Source organism: Trachypithecus francoisi, unplaced genomic scaffold (assembly GCF_009764315.1).
Source record: "Trachypithecus francoisi isolate TF-2019V2 unplaced genomic scaffold, Tfra_2.0 Lachesis_group1, whole genome shotgun sequence".
NCBI lineage: Eukaryota > Metazoa > Chordata > Mammalia > Primates > Cercopithecidae > Trachypithecus > Trachypithecus francoisi.
Genome location: NW_022681454.1, coordinates 111,665,649 through 111,683,004, shown reverse-complemented (window position 1 = coordinate 111,683,004; position 17,356 = coordinate 111,665,649). Strand labels below are relative to the sequence as shown.

Below are 17,356 nucleotides of genomic sequence, written 5' to 3'. Positions count from 1 at the left end.
GTAGGTCCACACAAACTTGCTATATTGGAACACGAGGTTACTAAGGTTAGACTGAGTTTTAAGGCAGGCATGGTCAATTTTGGCCTTCTTCTTGTGTTATCTGGGTGGACTATTTAATCTTTCCATAAAGCAATATGTTTTACCTGGAAAATATAAATATAAGTTATCTCTTCTGATTCCCATATCAGAATCTAGTTAGGATAAGTAAGACACTTTTTTATTGAACTATTTTTTTTTTTTTTTTTTTTTTTTGAGACGGAGTCTTGCTCCGCCGCCCAGGCTGGAGTGCAGTGGCCGGCTCTCAGCTCACTGCAAGCTCCGCCTCCCAGGTTCACGCCATTCTCCTGTCTCAGCCTCCCGAGTAGCTGGGACTACAGGCGCCCGCCTCGTCGCCCGGCTAGTTTTTTGTATTTTTTAGTAGAGACGGGGTTTCACCGTATTAGCCAGGATGGTCTCGATCTCCTGACCTCGTGATCCGCCCGTCTCGGCCTCCCAAAGTGCTGGGATTACAGGCTTGAGCCACTGCGCCCGGCCTATTGAACTATTAAGTACAATAAAAGACTGTATAAAACAAACACTATCACCCTGAGGTAGCTGTTTTGAAATTTTGAAAATATAAGACTGTATTAGGCCTGGCACCATTGGTCATGCCTGTAATCCCAGCACTTTGGGATGCTGATGCAGGTGGATCACAAGGTCAAGAGTTCGAGACCAGCCTGGCCAATATGGTGAAAGCCCATCTCTACTAAAAATACAAAAACTAGCCTGGCCTGGTGGTGGGTGCCTGTAGTCCCAGCTACCCAGGAGGCTGAGGTGGAAAAATCAGTTGGACCTGGGAGGCAGATGTTGCAGTGAGCCGAGGTCATGCCACTGTACTTCAGACTGGGGGACTCCATCAACCAGAGTGAGACTCCATCTCAAAAAATAAATTAATTAACTAATTAATTTTAAAAAGATTGTATTAGTTTGTTCTCACATGGCTATAAAGACATACCCAAGACTGAATAATTTAGAAGAGAGAAGTTTAATTCACTCACAGTTCTACATGGCTGGGAAGACCTCAGGAAACTTAAAATCATGGTGGAAGGCAAAGGGAAAGCCAGGCACATCTTTACTTGGTGAGAGGAGGAAGAAAGAAAGAGTGCAAGGGGAAAGTGCCACACACTTTTAAACAACCAGACTTGGGAGAACTCTTTCACAAGACAGCACTCGGGGGATAGTGCTATACCATTAGAAACCACCCTCATGATCCAATCCCCTCCAACCAGGCCCCACATTCCACATGCGGGGATTATAATTTGACATGAGATTTGGGTGGGGACACAGAGCCCAACCATACCATTCTGCCCCTGGCCTCTCCCAAATCTCATGTCTTTCTCACATTTCAAAATACAGTCATGCCTTCCCAACAGTTCCCCTAAGTCTTAACTCATTCCAGCATTAACCCAAAAGTCCAAGTCCAAATTCTCATCTGAGACAAAGTAAGTTCCTTCTGCCTATGAGCCTGTAAAATCAAAAACAAATGAGTTACTTCCAAGATACAATGCAGGTAAAGGCATTTGGTAAATGCTCCCATTCCAAATAGGAGAAATTGACCAAAGCAAAGGGGCTACAGGCCCTATGCAAGTCTGAAACACAGCAGGGCAGTCATTAAATCCTAAAACTCGAAAATAATCTTCTTTGACTTCAGGTCTCACATCCAGGACACGCTGATGCAAGGGGTGGACTTCCAAGGCCTTGGGCAACTCTGCCCTGTGGCTTTGCAGGGTACAGCCCCCATGGCTGCTTTCACAGGTTGGCATTGACAGTTTGCACGTTCCAGGCACACAGTGCAAGCTGGTCAGTGGATTTGCCATTCTGTGGTCTGGTGGATGGTCTCCCTCTTCTCACAGCTCCACTAGGCAGTGACCCAGTGGGGATTCGGTATGGATGTTTCAACCCCACATTTCCCCTCTGCACTGCCCTGGTAGAAATTCTCCATGAGGGCTCTGGCCCTGCAGCATCTTTTGCCTGAATATCCAGGCATTTCAATACATCCTCTGAAATCTAGGTGAAGGTTCCCAAATCTCAACTCTTACTTCCTTCCCACCTGCAGGCCCAACACCACGTGGAAGCCACCAAAGCTTGGCGCTTGCACCCTCTGAAGCCACAATGTGAGCTGTACCTTGGCCCCTTTTAGCCATGGCTGGAGCTGGAGTGACTGGGATGCAGGGCACCATATCCCCAGGCTGCACAGAGAAGCTGGGCCATGAACTTCGCCCAAGAAACCATTTTTTCTCTCTGAGGCCGCTGGGTCGGTGATGGGAGGGGCTGCTGTGAAGGTCTCTGAAATGCCCTGGAGACACTTTCTCCATTGTCTTGGCGATTAACATTTGGCTTCTCTTGACTTAAGCAAGTGTTTGCAGCTGGCTGGGTCTTGAATTCCTCCTCAGAAAAAGGATTTTTCTTTTCTACCATATGGTCAGGCTGCAATTTTTTCAAACTTTTATGCTCTGCTTCCTTTTTAAATATAAGTTCCCATTTCAGACGATCTCTTTCTTTATGCAAATGAGTTAGGCTTTTAGGAAGGACCAGGTCATATCTTCAACACTTTGCTACTTAGAAATTTCTTCTGCCAGATCCCCTTAATCATCTCTCTCAAGTTCAAAGTTTCACAGATTTTTAGAGCAGGGGCAAAATGCCTCCAGTCTCTTTGCTAAAACATAGCAAGAGTGACCTTTGCTCTAGTTCCCAATAAGTTCCCCATGTCCATCTGAGACCACCTCAGCCTGGACTTCATTGTCCATATCACTATCAGCATTTTGGTCACAACCATTCAACAAGTCTCTAGGAAGTTCTAACCATTCCCACATCTTCCTGTCTTCTTCTGAACCCTTCAAACTGTTCCATCCTCTGCCCATTACCCGGTTCCAAAGTTGCTTCCACATTTTCAGGTGTCATTATGGCAGTGCCCCACTCCCAATACCAATTTTCTGTATTAGTCCATTCTCACACTGCTATAAAGACATACCTGAGACTGAATCATTTATAAAGAAAAAAAGTTTATTGACTCACAGGAAGAGAGAGAGTGTGTTGGGGGGAAGTGCCACACACTTTGAAACAACCAGATCCCATGAGAACTCTGTCATCAGACAGCACTAGGGAGATGGTGCTAAACCATTAGAAACCACCCTCAGGATCCAATCACCTCCCACCAAGCCCCACCTTCAACATGTGGGAATCACAATTTGACATGAGATTTGGGTGGAGACACAGAGCCAAACCGTATCAAAGACTATATCAAAATGTGAATATGCACATGACTTATTAGGGACACTTAGAGAAAAGGTTAGCCTGAGAGTAACAACCTAGTATCAGAATGGTTTAAGAAATATGCATAACACCTTGAAATTAATATAAATAATATACTAACTCAATATTATTAGGACACTAGTATCCTAATGGTGATAATCTCCAGATTGAAACTGTAAAAATCACTGTTAAAAACAGATTTTTAGTTTTCATTTTATAGTTTCCAATTCAGAATCCCCAGAGGATAGGCCTGGGAGTAGATACTTTACAAGCATGCTGGTGATTCATTTCATGTGGGCAACCTGAAAGTAATTGCTTGACATTTATTAGAACCAGCTGGAGTATGTGATGAAGTGCACATTTCTAGGCACTATGACACACAAAAGCACATTTCCTAAAGTGGGCCCCAGAATTGACAATTTTATCAATTTTCTCTAGAATATTGTACACACGATAAAGTTTGAATACCATTGCTGCTTTATGAAACAGTATGTAGCTATATAGGGGCAAAGTTGGACTCTCTTTCTTTTTCCTTCCTTCCTTCCTTCCTTCCTTCCTTCCTTCCTTCCTCCTTTCTTCCTTCCTTCCTTCCTTCCTCTCTTTCTCTCACTTTGTCAGTCAAAGTGGAGTGGCATGAACATGGCTCACTGCAGTCTCAACCTCTGGGGCTAAAGTGATCCTCTCACCCTGGAAGTAGTTGAGACTACAGACACATTGCACACCCCACCATGCCAGGCTAATTTTTATATTTTTTTGTAGAGAAGGAGTTGCACCATGTTGCCCAGCCTGGCTTTGACTCCTGAGCTCAAGCAATCCTCCCAGTTCAGCCTCCCAAAGTGCTAGTAATATAGGCATAAGCCACCACAATCAGCCTAGACTTGCTTTCTTCAATACTGAGAAATTTATTAGGAGGATATTGAATTAATGGAAGTAATGTTTATTAAAATAATAAACTATTCATTTTTATAAGTAAGTTACATATTTATTCTTTTTAATATACAATCAACTTACATAGTGAGTTCTTCATAAACAGTAAAAGAAAAAATTTCAAAGTCATTTATCTTGTTTGTTAGGTCATGCAAACCATTAAATAAATAATGTATATTGTCAAAACTCTATACACATTTTATTTTTTATTTTATTTTATTTATTTATTTTTTGAGATGGAATTTTGCTCTTGTCTCCCAGGCTGGAGTGCTATGGGGCAACCTAGGCTAACCGCAACCTCCACCTCCCAGGTTTAAGTGATTCTCCTGCCTCAGCCTCCCGAGTGGCTGGGATTACAGGCATGCACCACCATCTAATTTTTGTATTATTAGTAGAGAAGGGGTTTCACCATGTTGGCCAGGCTGATCTTGAACTTCTGACCTTAAGTGATCCACCTGCCTCGGCCTCCCAAAGTGCTGAGATTGATTACAGTCATGAACCGTTGCGCCCAGCCACATTTTTTGTATATATTTTCAAAAGCCAAAGTTCCCACACAAAATATTCAGGTAGAAAAAAGTGTATTTCCTGAGCTTTGCTATTTTATATGTATTCTAAATTGAGACACTCTATTTCTAGCTCATTAACAAGTTTTTCCAAAATAGGGGGTTTTAAAAATTAAGGGGTTTTAAAAGAATAAGTTAAATTTGTACTTAATGTATTCTGAAATGTATATCCATATTATTATTGGCCTAATATTTCTTCTGACATTTTACATTTTTCCTATATTTGAATTCTTTCTTCTTTCTACTTTTCTTCTTAATTTGTATGGTTTAGTACTTTTCTCTTTTAAATTTATTTCTGATATTTTTTAGTTTGGATCATTTTATTCATTGTTATTTTTTTCTCTCTTCCTTTGTCATTGAAAAGCATGAAAACTTCTCTGAAGTTTGAAAACTAAAGAACATTTGCTTGTACTAAACAAGGAAGGCTTGAAAACTTCTTCAGATTTGCTTTTTTTTTTTTTAATTAGTTTGTTTTGTTTTTATTTATAGCATTTGTCATTTTTACTACCTCATTAATCCAGACTATGTGTTAGGAGGCCATGACTAGACAACTCTATTTTTTTTTCAACAATGAAAAGGTCCGTTAAGTTCTTCATATAGCTAACTCGCCTCCCATCTGCCTTTGCCTCTCTGAACTTGCTTTGGAGATCTATGATACAAGGCTATAAAACATCTGTGTTATAAAACATCCTGGTGAATGCTAGATTCTATCTATATTGTTCTGATATCATCTTGTGGTATGGCCCATGAACTATGCTTATCATATTACCATTGGAAAAATGTTACTGATAAAAATTAAAAACTAAAAATAAATGAAACTAATCCAATTATTGCTGTGTATTAGTATGTACATTTATTATACTTTGAATACATCAAACCTTACTCATTTTCATGTATCTCATATTATTAAATGCAAAAAAAAAAAAACAGTAACGAGATACATGAAAATGAGTAAAGTTTGGTGGAACTTCAGATGTATAGACTAGAGGAAATCATAAGATACAGCATGGATGCAATAAAGTCAGAAATGATGCAAGTCTTAAGAAAATAATTTAGGAATCTACTTTGATGTACCAGGGGAGGCTTTATACAAAAAGTTGGCATTTGGGTGGAGATATAAAGAATGGGTGGGATTTGGGAAATGGGATTGGGAGCTGGGGAGGCTTTCTAGGTAAAGAGATTAAAAAGAGAAATGGTGTGGGGAAATGTAGGAGGTGGGAGATAGTTAAGTTTAACCAGAGTACATGGTGATTTGAAGGAAATAGCAATGTGTGTTGGAGGCACCAAGGGTACCTAACTGACGGAGAGAGAATGATAGACTCAGTTGTCAGTAATAGTATTTATTGAGCTCACGCTATTTGCCAGACACTTAGCTAAACCATTTGCATGCCTTATCCAATGTAATTCTCATAATAATAGTATAAAATAAGTATTCAAAAGTACCCCATTTCACAGATACATAAATGCAGAAAAATGAATGACTTCAAGAACTTAGAGGAAGAAAGCTAAGTGGATGAAATCGGAGTGGTGAGGGGAATAGCAAATGGGAGAAATTTTTTTAAAAATCAAGATAAGGAGACTCAGAAATCATGCATGGAATACAGCCAAAAAAAGTCAGAAAAGGGAACTCACTGAGGGAAATAATGTATAATGTTCTTATTTTATGGCTGTATTCCAAAGGTTTTACCAATATGTTCAACTAGTTCAATACACTTTTTATCTCAACTATTTTTAATATTTAGTTTAATCTCTGAGAAATGTATTTTAATATTTTGTAGAACTGAGTTAAGTTAGTGGTTCTATTTTGCCTTCGTCTACTTAGTTAATAATATTTAATAAGGTTGAACATGATAACACCCAGTGTAATTGTGGTCTTGGATAACCATTGACTATATATTTTATCAACATTTTGGTTACTTAGTCATTTTTTAAAATCAAACTAATGTGCAGGAGACTCCTTTCATTGTAAAGGAATAAACAGTTAGGTTCACAAGTCTTTGAAGCAAATGCTTAGCCACCACGACTAATGGAAAAAAAAATTGTTTAAACCTCTGACTCCTTAGTCACCTTAACAGATGGATAGGAGTAATCAAAAATCAGTCTTAATATCTCTTGCTTGAAATTAGCTTCTCATTTTAATCAGAACAAAGTATGTCCTGTTTAAAAATCCATTAAAAATAGATGAAGCATTCTGAATCAATATGCAGACCAGTAAGCAAACTAAAAAGCCCAAGGATATAAGAATTCTGAATTATGCCACATATTTTGACATAGCAGTAATGTCAGTGAAAGGATTGGCAACAAATTTACGTAACTAATGATGTGTCGTTGTTAGCAGTGTGTTATTATCCTGTCCACAAACCAGACTTTAACATAGTATAATTCCAAATCTAGAACCTAGGGAAATTTTTGTCACATTTAGAGAATTTCTGTTATGGAATTAGTAACAAAAAAGGGTATCTATTTTTACGTGTTCTTCCCTTTTTCATAATTAGATTTGCAAGCAACGTCCTATAAAGTATACATTGCTCTTTAGTTTGTAAGGTAAAACCCAAACTTTCAATTTAATAATTATGCCTTTAAAAATGATGAGGATGGTAGCCCAGTTAAATTAAAAAAATACTAAATTACAGTTCAAACAAAAGTTCTCCTCCTATTGCTTTCCAAGAAAACAGGACTTGTCTGCATTCAACAATTCTGAAAAATGTTCATCACATAAAGGAAATATAATAATCCAAAGTTCAAGAAATATCTCACACAGAAATGAAAAATGATTTCAGTGCTGTGGAGTTGGACAATTGCCTCTCAGCAATGCACAATGTGCTTAGGACTTAGCTGTTTAATGATATGGTGACCTTCAATAAAAATAATGACAATAATAATTACAATACCTGAAATATGAATACTACATAACAGTACCTATCAAAAACAAGAAAGCTCATATCATTTTGTTTTACTCATGCATACACATTTGCAAAAGAGGCATCCCAAAACTTCATATTCATTTTTCTAAAATCATGTTAATTTCTTATTTATTTCAGGCATTACTAGAGACTCAAAATTTACTGCGCACTCAGGTTGCAAATTTTACCTTCAACCTTGGATTTTCAGGGAAGTTTTACCACACAGGTAAGAAGGAGCTTTGTGTTCTCAGGCAGCTACATATAAATAGGATATAAAATTTTGAATGATCCATAAGTGGTAGAAATAGATTCTCCAGATTGATTATGGGAAAAACTTGGGCACATTACTTGAATAGCCAAATCCAAAATCAATGAGCATATTTACTTTGGCAAATACTGTTAAAATCAAGGGCAAAAGAGAAAGAGAATTGATGTTTTCAACTCATTTTTTTAAAAATAGAAAGCATAACCACTGTACTGAGTATGACTGTGCATCTTGTTTCTCAGTACAGTATGGGTAGAAGGCATAGTAATAATGATAATGAAAATACTAATAATAATCGACAGAATTTTAAAATCATCAAATAGTTGATGTGATAAATACTTTTGTACATATTATTTTCCTTTGGAAAACATCTGATGATAGAAACTTTATGGTCTCAATGAAATGCAATAGACTCTAAGGGTCATCTTGTTAGTTTACCTTCCCTTGCAGGATTTTTTCCCTAAAACAATATTACCACTAATTTGGCCTAACATAGACTAAAACCATCACAATTAGACTTGTATTTCTTTCCATCTCTATTCAGCCACAACTGTACTTCTGTGCAGTCTCACCCTCTCAATAAATTCTCAAAATGTGATTGTTATTCATGTGCTACTGTGTTCTGATATTCCTTACTTATTTACCTGCCCTCACCTCCAAAATGCTGACTTTTATTTTCTGAATAGTAGCATTGAAATAACTGGTACCATTTTAGAGAAAACTATGTTAATAAAATCGTTTGTCTTTGACAAAAAGAGTACTAAACTATGTGTTGGGGCCTGTATTAGGGGAATACCTGTAATCTGCTTCTATTTGTGCATCCATGCTGTGAACTAAATGCTTTGTTTAGAACTTTGCACTGTTGTTTCATAGTGTCTTTGAGAAAACATTTCACAGTATTTATTCTGTATGCAATTTATTGACTCATTAAAATATTCTATTCAAAGGTAGTCTTTAGTTTTAATAAATATCTTGTTTACTAAATGAGGCTTTTTAATGTAAAAGCTCAATATGGTTTGTTAGAATATTGAAATAACAATGTCTTATTGGCTTTTCCGTGATGCTTTTTTTTCCTGCTTTGAAACATGTAAATCTGCTTAAAGTAATAGAAGGAAAATTAGTATGTATGCCAGCTGATAAATCAAATGATTGCATATTTTAAAAGGATATTTTGCAGAAAGAGATTTGGGTCATCATATCTACACAGGCAAAGCAATTTCAGCTTACAATTTTGAAAATAGACATGGTTTTGTAAATCTTTTTCAAAAGCTCCTTCAAGAAATGATTTCAGACCAAAGAAGCTCTGACTATCAAGTTATAAAGCAGATAGCTTTAAAGGCTATGTCTACTCATGCAGGGGGAAAAATTATGGGATTATTTGGAGTTCACACGCAATACTATTTTGTCTTAAATAGCTGTAGATTGTTAAGTAAAGTCATTCTTTTGGCTGAAATGTACCTGGATAACTGTCTCAGTTTTTATTTACTTTTCATACTCAGACATATTAAATGTGCCAGACATTTGCAAAGTTAATGTTGATAGAGGTTATACCACTTCCCATTTCTTCTTTAAAACACTGAACATGCACAGAGTACACAACCACTGGGAAATGAGCAGCACACTAGTCAGTATCACAGGAATAGTTATTGAAGAAAAACAGCAAAAAGGAAAGATGTATTTTAATTATATCTTTTAAGCAGACATTATTGACTCTTTGTGTTGGAACCAGTATAACAAAAATAATAGAATAGTTTGTGCTGTAATACTGTGGTGATAGTACACTTTAGAGAATAAGCAATATTTATAAATTTATAAATTTTAGAAGTTTAATTTGTTTCACATAAATATGTCATTTTTATTTAATTGACATATTTACTTCATTTGTAGGATCATTGAAATGCCCCTATAATGTATTTCAAGTGCCATCATAATTATATTGAATACTTATTAATGTACTTAGGGATATCAAAGTTTCTTCTGGAGCTGAGTTACACAACAGTGATACCCTTTCAGATATCAGAAAGACGTGTCTCATCCCCATCTTGTCACGTTTCTATATGGAAATTTCACATTATAGAAAAAACAATTGCAAATCAAGGAGGTGCATTTCTTATCTGTGCACTTGGCTGTGATGTGTAACCGTGAGGAGATGGCCTTGTCGGATTGATTGTCTCTGTTCTCTAATGATCTGATTTCCCAATGCATGAGGATGCTGATGGATGAGCCTCATTGTTTTGAAGACATTTAATCACATATGCCCAGTGTAATAATGATTGATTCTGCATTTCTTAGACTGCTTTACTTATTTGTATTTCTTACGTATTCTTTCCTGTACAGTTTCTCTGTCCTTCACATGCTAAAAGCAATCTCACCCCAAAGGGTGCACCACTAAGCTTTTCCTAAAGTCATTCACCCACAGGTGCCAAGTTGAAAGAGGAAGGACATAGTGCAGATTAAATGGAAAAAAAAATAAAATAAAAGCATGGAGTTGAGAATGAAATATCTTACTCTGGAAATATTTAGAACTTGAATAGAATTGCATAACAAAAGCTTAATTGAGAAATGGAGACATTATAGTATTCAGATGCCTTCTTTGACAAAGGAGTTACCCACTGTACTTTGCGAGGGACATGATTTTTGGTGACAATCATTGCTGTTCTTTGGAATTAAATATGACTTTATCAATAATTAATTCATGAATAATGTTTGCAAACTGAATTAACATTGGTCTTTTCCATGGGATATTATTTTATGAAAAATAGCATTTTCTATAAAATCATTAACTTTCAAGTATGACAGTAAGTAAAGTGTTACATTCTTTCCCCTTTGGTGATTTTGTTTGTTTGTTTGTTTATTTTGCTTTTCTGTGTAGAGTATTAGTTGAAAGACCAGATACTGGTAACAAACTTTATGTTCAAATCCAGATTCTGACATTTTGCCAGTTATTTGAACACAGTTTACTTAAATTTTCTGTGCCTCAGTTTATATACCTACCAAATGAGGATAATAATATCTCTTTTATTAGGAGGAATGCCTAGCATGTTACAAGTGCTATGTAAATGTTTATTATTAATTTTGAAATTATTTTCATATAACATTCAAATATTATCAAAAAGTAAATAGTATACAATTCATATGGCACTATTTTCTAATTTTGGAACTATAGGTAGCTTTTAATCAATGTTTATCATCCCACAGTTCTTTATATTTAATATAATATTTAAAAGTGCTTTATTCTTTGTCCACATATATGGAATCATGCCAGGTTCAATGTACAAGGAAAGTTAGAAAATATCTCACCATGTAGAAATTATAATATTTTATACAAATTACACAAATATAAGGTAGAAATTTTTACAAAAGAGAAAATACATACACTGAAGTTATATATATCTTATTTTAATGTAATAACTGTACTTTTAAGGAAATTAACCTATGTGTCTTGCTAAATTATTCTTATTTTGGCGGACTTAAATAAACTTTAGAAGCATGCTTTTATCTCATAACACAGATTCTCCAAAAGTGATAGTAAAGAAACAAACTCTTCATGTATTTTACTTCTGAATTAAAACATTTTTTATTCATTGTTAATCAGGAAATGTAAAAATAAATAAATTTAATAAAAACAAAATATATTTTTCCATTAATAATTGTCTAGACCAGGATCTAGATCAGATTAGAAGTGAAAGGTTTAACTTGAGCACATATTTTTTTTTTTTTTATACTTTATGTTCTAGGGTACATGTGCATAACGTGCAGGTTTGTTACATATGTATACTTGGAGCACAGATATTTTAATGGTCTCTAAGTTGTGCTAATCTGGTCACATATAAACTGTAAATGATAGTTCCACATATAATTTAAGTATATATCAGGTACAGAAAAATAAATGTTTACAGGAAGTCCAAAATGTAATACTTTCATCTAGTTGGATTTAAAATCATTTGAGATTCTGCTGCTGTCCCTCAGTATGGCTTAGTATCATATTTTTTATTAAGCTGTTTCCAGTGTCAAAGGTTTGCCTCATGTGGCTTTGAATTATATGACCAGCATAAAACGAAAGAAAAGCTGACAAAAATTAATCCATGATGCAAACAAAAGGAAAGTTTTAAACTTTACTGTCAGACTTTTTGAGGGTGTTTATAAATTAACATAACTTCTAATATAAACATTGCTAAGATTTTATGATCAGCCATGTATCTGTTTCTATCAATAGTGCACAAAATTTTCTTTAAATTGAGTAATTGACCTCCTACCTGGTCAAGTGTGCATTATGTGCTTCCTGCCACTTGCGTAATGATCAGCAGAATTTAAAATGTATGGAAGCATTTTTCAAACATTCTGTATTCAAAGCACAACAAGATAATTCCAGGAGGGTGGGAGAACTATCAATTCTTTCATCGTATGTGACATAATGTAACTCTTTCTAATCTATGTCTCAGTTTGCTAAAATATAACCATGAGAAACATGAAACATCGGTAATATAAACACCTCATCTGAGGAAGTGATAAACTCTTACTCATTTGAATTTTAATATTTCATATTCTTTTTCTGGGGGGGGGAGCATAGAGCACAAGCACAGTCTCTTCTCTCTCTTTTTTTTTTTTTTTAATTATACTTTAAATTCTGGGATACATGTGCAGAACATGTAGTTTTGTTACATAGGTATACGCACATGACGTGGTGGTTTGCTAGACCCATCAACCCATCATCTACATTAGATATTTCTCCTAATGCTATCTCTCCCCTTGCCCCTCACCCCCTGACAGGCCCTGGTGTGTGATATTCCCCTCCCTGTGTCCATGTGTTCTCATTGTTCAACTCCCACTTCTGAGTGAGAACATGCGGTGTTTGGTTTTCCGTTCTTGTGATAGTTTACTGAGAACGATGGTTTCCAGCTTCGTCCATGTCCCACAAAAGGACATGAACTCATCCTTTTTTGTGGCTGCATATTATTCCATGGTGTATATGTGCCACATTTTCTTTATCCAATCTATCATTGGTGGACATTTGGGTTGGTTCCAAGTCTTTGCTATTGTGAACAGTGATGCAATAAACATACGTTGAGCACAGTCTGTTAAGTGCCAGATGAGGTGTCTGTGGTTTGGTTTTCTTCTTCTTCTCTTTTTTTTTTTTTTATTATATTTTATGTTCTAGGGTACATGTGCACAATACGCAGGTTTGTTACATAGGTATGCATGTGCCATGTTGGTGTGCTGCACCCATTAACTCATAATTTACATTAGGTACATCTCCTAATGCTATCCCTCTCCACTCCCCGCACCCCACAATAGGCCCCAGTGTGTGATGTTCCCCTTCCTGTGTCTAAGAGTTCTCATTGCTCAATTCCCACCTATTAGTGAGAATATGCAGTGTTTGGTTTTCTGTTCTTGTGATAGTTTGCTGAGAATGATGGTTTCCAGCTGCACCCATGTCCCTACAAAGGACACAAACTCATCCTTTTTTTATATTCTTAATATATTAACAAAAGTCAATGAATTATGAGTCTGTAATACTAACACTGTTAGCTAACAACAAAAATTAAGAATTCTTCTGCTCATCTTAATTATAGGACTTTATTACTTTCTAAATTTCTAATAGAAATAGAATTTCTTTACTCTGTATAGTAGCATTGAAGGTGCCAAAACCCTAATTAAACCTGAAGGTCCTTATACCTTTTGAAGATTATGAATTATAAACTGTATTCCAGGAACAGTGAATATATATAAAATAAATAAGTTGCCATATACTTTGGTGGCCATGTGAAGCTGCTAAATCCACTATCTTTGTTAAATATAGACTAAATTAAATTATTCATTTATTCACTGCTCTGGGGAAGTGGCATGTTACAGGACAAGGTAAAGGGATTCAGTACCTGCCTTTAAGACATTTATAATTTAGGCAGGCAAAGTTTCTAAAACAGTGTGAACACATGTAAATTCAAAACGCTGCAAGTGTAAAGCAATAGATGGAATTTTTAAGGAGATCCTAATATTCGAAAAGTGCTTACTATTTGCAAGTCACAATATTAAGTGCTTTAATAAATTGATCTCATCAGCTCTTCACTAAGACCCTATAACATAGGTATTTATAATCCCATTTTAAATCAGGCAACTAAGATCCGGAGAAGTTAACTTGTCCGAGATCACATAGTTAAGTAGCAAAACTAGGGACTCTGCTCCAAGTACTGAATGACACCAAATACATGCTTTAATCCTTTCATGGCGCTACTTTCATGACCATGGAAATCTTTGTTTTAGGACACACACACGGAACATTCAGAGAAAACCCTTATAACCATCTTTAATATTTATTCCCTGAATTTAAGTAAAAAAAAAAAAAAATTCAAACACCCATCTGTAAAACATACTCTTTTGTCTGTAATCCCAGCACTTTGGGAGGCCGAGATGGGCGGATCACGAGGTCAGGAGATCGAGACCATCCTGGCTAACACGGTGAAACCCCGTCTCTACAAAAAAATACAAAAATTGGCCAGGCGAGGTGGCGGACGCCTGTAGTCCCAGCTACTCGGGAGGCTGAGGCAGGAGAATGGCGGGAACCCGGGAGGTGGAGCTTGCAGTGAGGGGAGATCGCGCCACTGCACTCCAGCCTGGGCGACAGAGCCAGACTCCATCTCAAAAAAAAAAAAAAACATACTCTTTTATGAAAGAGTAAACCAAATAATACACTCCACAGTATAAGCCAGGACTTATTGTTTTACTTTAGTTGTATAGTTAAGAGAGAGAGCAAGCAGGAATTAATTCTTATATTATTGATTCACAACATTTGTAAATTGAGCTGTATACAGTAAAATTGTACAAAATCATACGAAAACCCTATCATTTAATTTGTGGATATTCTTGGATAGCTGCAATATAATTAATTCTCTTAGAAGTAAGTTTTTTTTTTTCTTAACTGTGGCATAACAATGTTTTTTGTTTTTATTTCCTATGTATTGGGTGCTGTTAACAAATTTTCTCAAAAGAAGGAGAGAAAGTAATACTAGTTTTAAATTCTCAAGTCACGTTTATATTATAAACAGTTATCAGATCCATTGTTTAGCATTGTTTAGTTTTTATGAAATATTTATATTAAAATGGGAAATTTGATATGTACAACATTAAGTGAAAAAACGTAAGCATGCAAAAATATTACTACAGCAAGAGTTGAACTTTTAAAATATAAGTAGAAAAAGATTTTTGAAAATAATACAGAAGTGATTTTACTGGTTAGCTGTAGAAGACAGTCTTACAGGTTTTTGGGTTGTTTTTGTGTTTCTTTTTGGACTTTACATATTACTTGTCTGTGCTTTCCACATTTCTTTAATAAGCATATGATATTTATTTAATCTGAAAAAAATTAATAGATTTTATGAGTTAAAATTTATGTTCAATTATTTGAAAAATAACCTTAAAATATAAGGGTATAAAATATATGTTAGGGTATAAAATACATGTAAGAGTATAAAACATATGTTAGGGTATAAAATATCCTTAAATTCTAAAACAAACAACTGTCTGACTTGCTCCAGCCACGCCTACCCACCCCATCCTAATCCCAAGTCCCCTTGCCTTTGATTCAATTTAGACTGTGGTCTTTTATTCTGATTTTAAAAGTCCACAGAATTGGGTATATGCATTAGCAGCATGAAAAATAACGTAAATCTGCCAAAAATAACCTTTAGGATAGTAAGATATTTTCACTAAAGCTGTTTTTAACTTTGTGTTTTATAGGGACTGAAGAGGAAGATGAAGGAGATGACCTTTTACTTCGGTCTGTGGATGAGTTCTGGTGGTTTCCTCACATGTGGAGCCACATGCAGCCCCACCTCTTCCACAATGAGTCATCTTTAGTAGAGCAGATGATTCTCAACAAGGAATTTGCACTGGTGAGCACATTTTATTGCGGTATCTTTTGAGCTATAAGTTGTGATCTTGTGGTGAAAGTGTAAAATCAATGATAGAAAGAGAATAAAATATAATATCAGGGTGCATCACATGTATTGAGGGTACATATAACTTAGTGATATTTTGTTTCAGGCATGTGTGTATATGTATAGGACCATCATGTGATGATGTAGAAAATATATTTCAAAAAGTAAGTTATTTTCAGGAGGCTTTCAACTCCTATTTTATGAGATGACTATTCTTGTATCTATCAAGACAAAAAAATAGTACAACTTTCATTTGTGGTGCAATATAATTAACCATTCAAAAATAATGTATTGTTCAACATCACTAATCATTAGAGAAATACAAATCAAAACCACAATGAGATACCATCTCATTCCAGTCAGAATAACTGTATTTAAAAAGTCAAAAACAACAGATGTTGGCAAGGTTACAGAGGAAAAGAGAACACTTATACCCTGCTGGTGGAAATGTAAATTAGTATAGCCATTGTGGAAAGCAGTGTGGCAATTTCTCAAAGAACTTAAAACAGAAGTACCATTTAATTGAGCAATCCCATTATTAGGTATACGCCAAAGAAGTATAAATTCTTCCACCATAAAGATGCACACTCATTTTCATCACAGAGCTATTCACAACATCAAAGTCATGCAATCAACCTAAATGCCTATCAACAGTGGATTGGATAAAGAAAATGTGGTCCAAATACACCATGGAACACTATGCAGCCATAAAAAGAATGGGATTATGTCCTTTGCAGCAACATGGATGGGGCTGGAGGCCATAATCCTAAGCAAACTGACACAGGAACAGAAAATCAGACACCACATGTTGGCACTTACGAGTATGAGCTAAACACTGAGTACACATGGACACAAAGAACGGAACACTAGACCCTGGAGCCTGCTTGAGTGTGGAAGGAGAGAATGGAGAAACTACCTATCTGATACTGTGCTTATTGCTTGGGTGACAAAATAATCTGTACACTGAAACTCCATGACACGATTTATCTATATCATAAACCTGCACATAGCCCTGAGCTATTTTTTAAATAATAGTTTAAAAAATCACTTGTTGCAAGAATGAAGGAAGAAATGAATGAGTTGAATGTTTGGAGCCATGACTCTAGACCAGTGGCTCTCATATTTTAGTGTGATCTATTTCACCTAGAAGACTTCTAAAACACAGACTGCTTGGTCCTTTAGCAGAGTTTCTGATTCGGTAGATCTGCAGAGAGGGCTGCCAATTTGCATTTCAGAAACTTCCCAGATGATCCCCGTGATTCTACACTAAGAATCACTTGCTCTAGACTAGGGGCAGGAAAATTATGACCTTTGCTTTTTATGATCCCTGAGCTAAGAAAGCCTTTTTAAAAACATTTCTTAATAATTCAAATAAAAGGTAAACAACAAAAGGAACAGTGATATTTTGTGGCACATAAAAATTATATAAAATTTACATTTAAATGTTCATAAATAAAATTTTGTTGGAACACA

General features: G+C 35.7%; 1 protein-coding gene across 3 annotated transcripts in view; it reads left to right on the top strand.

The window, feature by feature from the left end:
* LOC117085819 (bifunctional heparan sulfate N-deacetylase/N-sulfotransferase 4) overlaps nucleotides 1–17,356 on the top strand; it is a 298,275-nt gene that overhangs the window by 127,232 nt on the left and 153,687 nt on the right. For all 3 annotated transcript variants that reach the window (XM_033215105.1, XM_033215104.1, XM_033215106.1), the window contains 2 exons: nucleotides 7,823–7,910; nucleotides 15,684–15,838. In XM_033215105.1, the coding sequence (XP_033070996.1) occupies nucleotides 7,823–7,910; nucleotides 15,684–15,838 (243 nt within the window). The remainder of the gene's footprint in view (nucleotides 1–7,822; nucleotides 7,911–15,683; nucleotides 15,839–17,356) is intronic.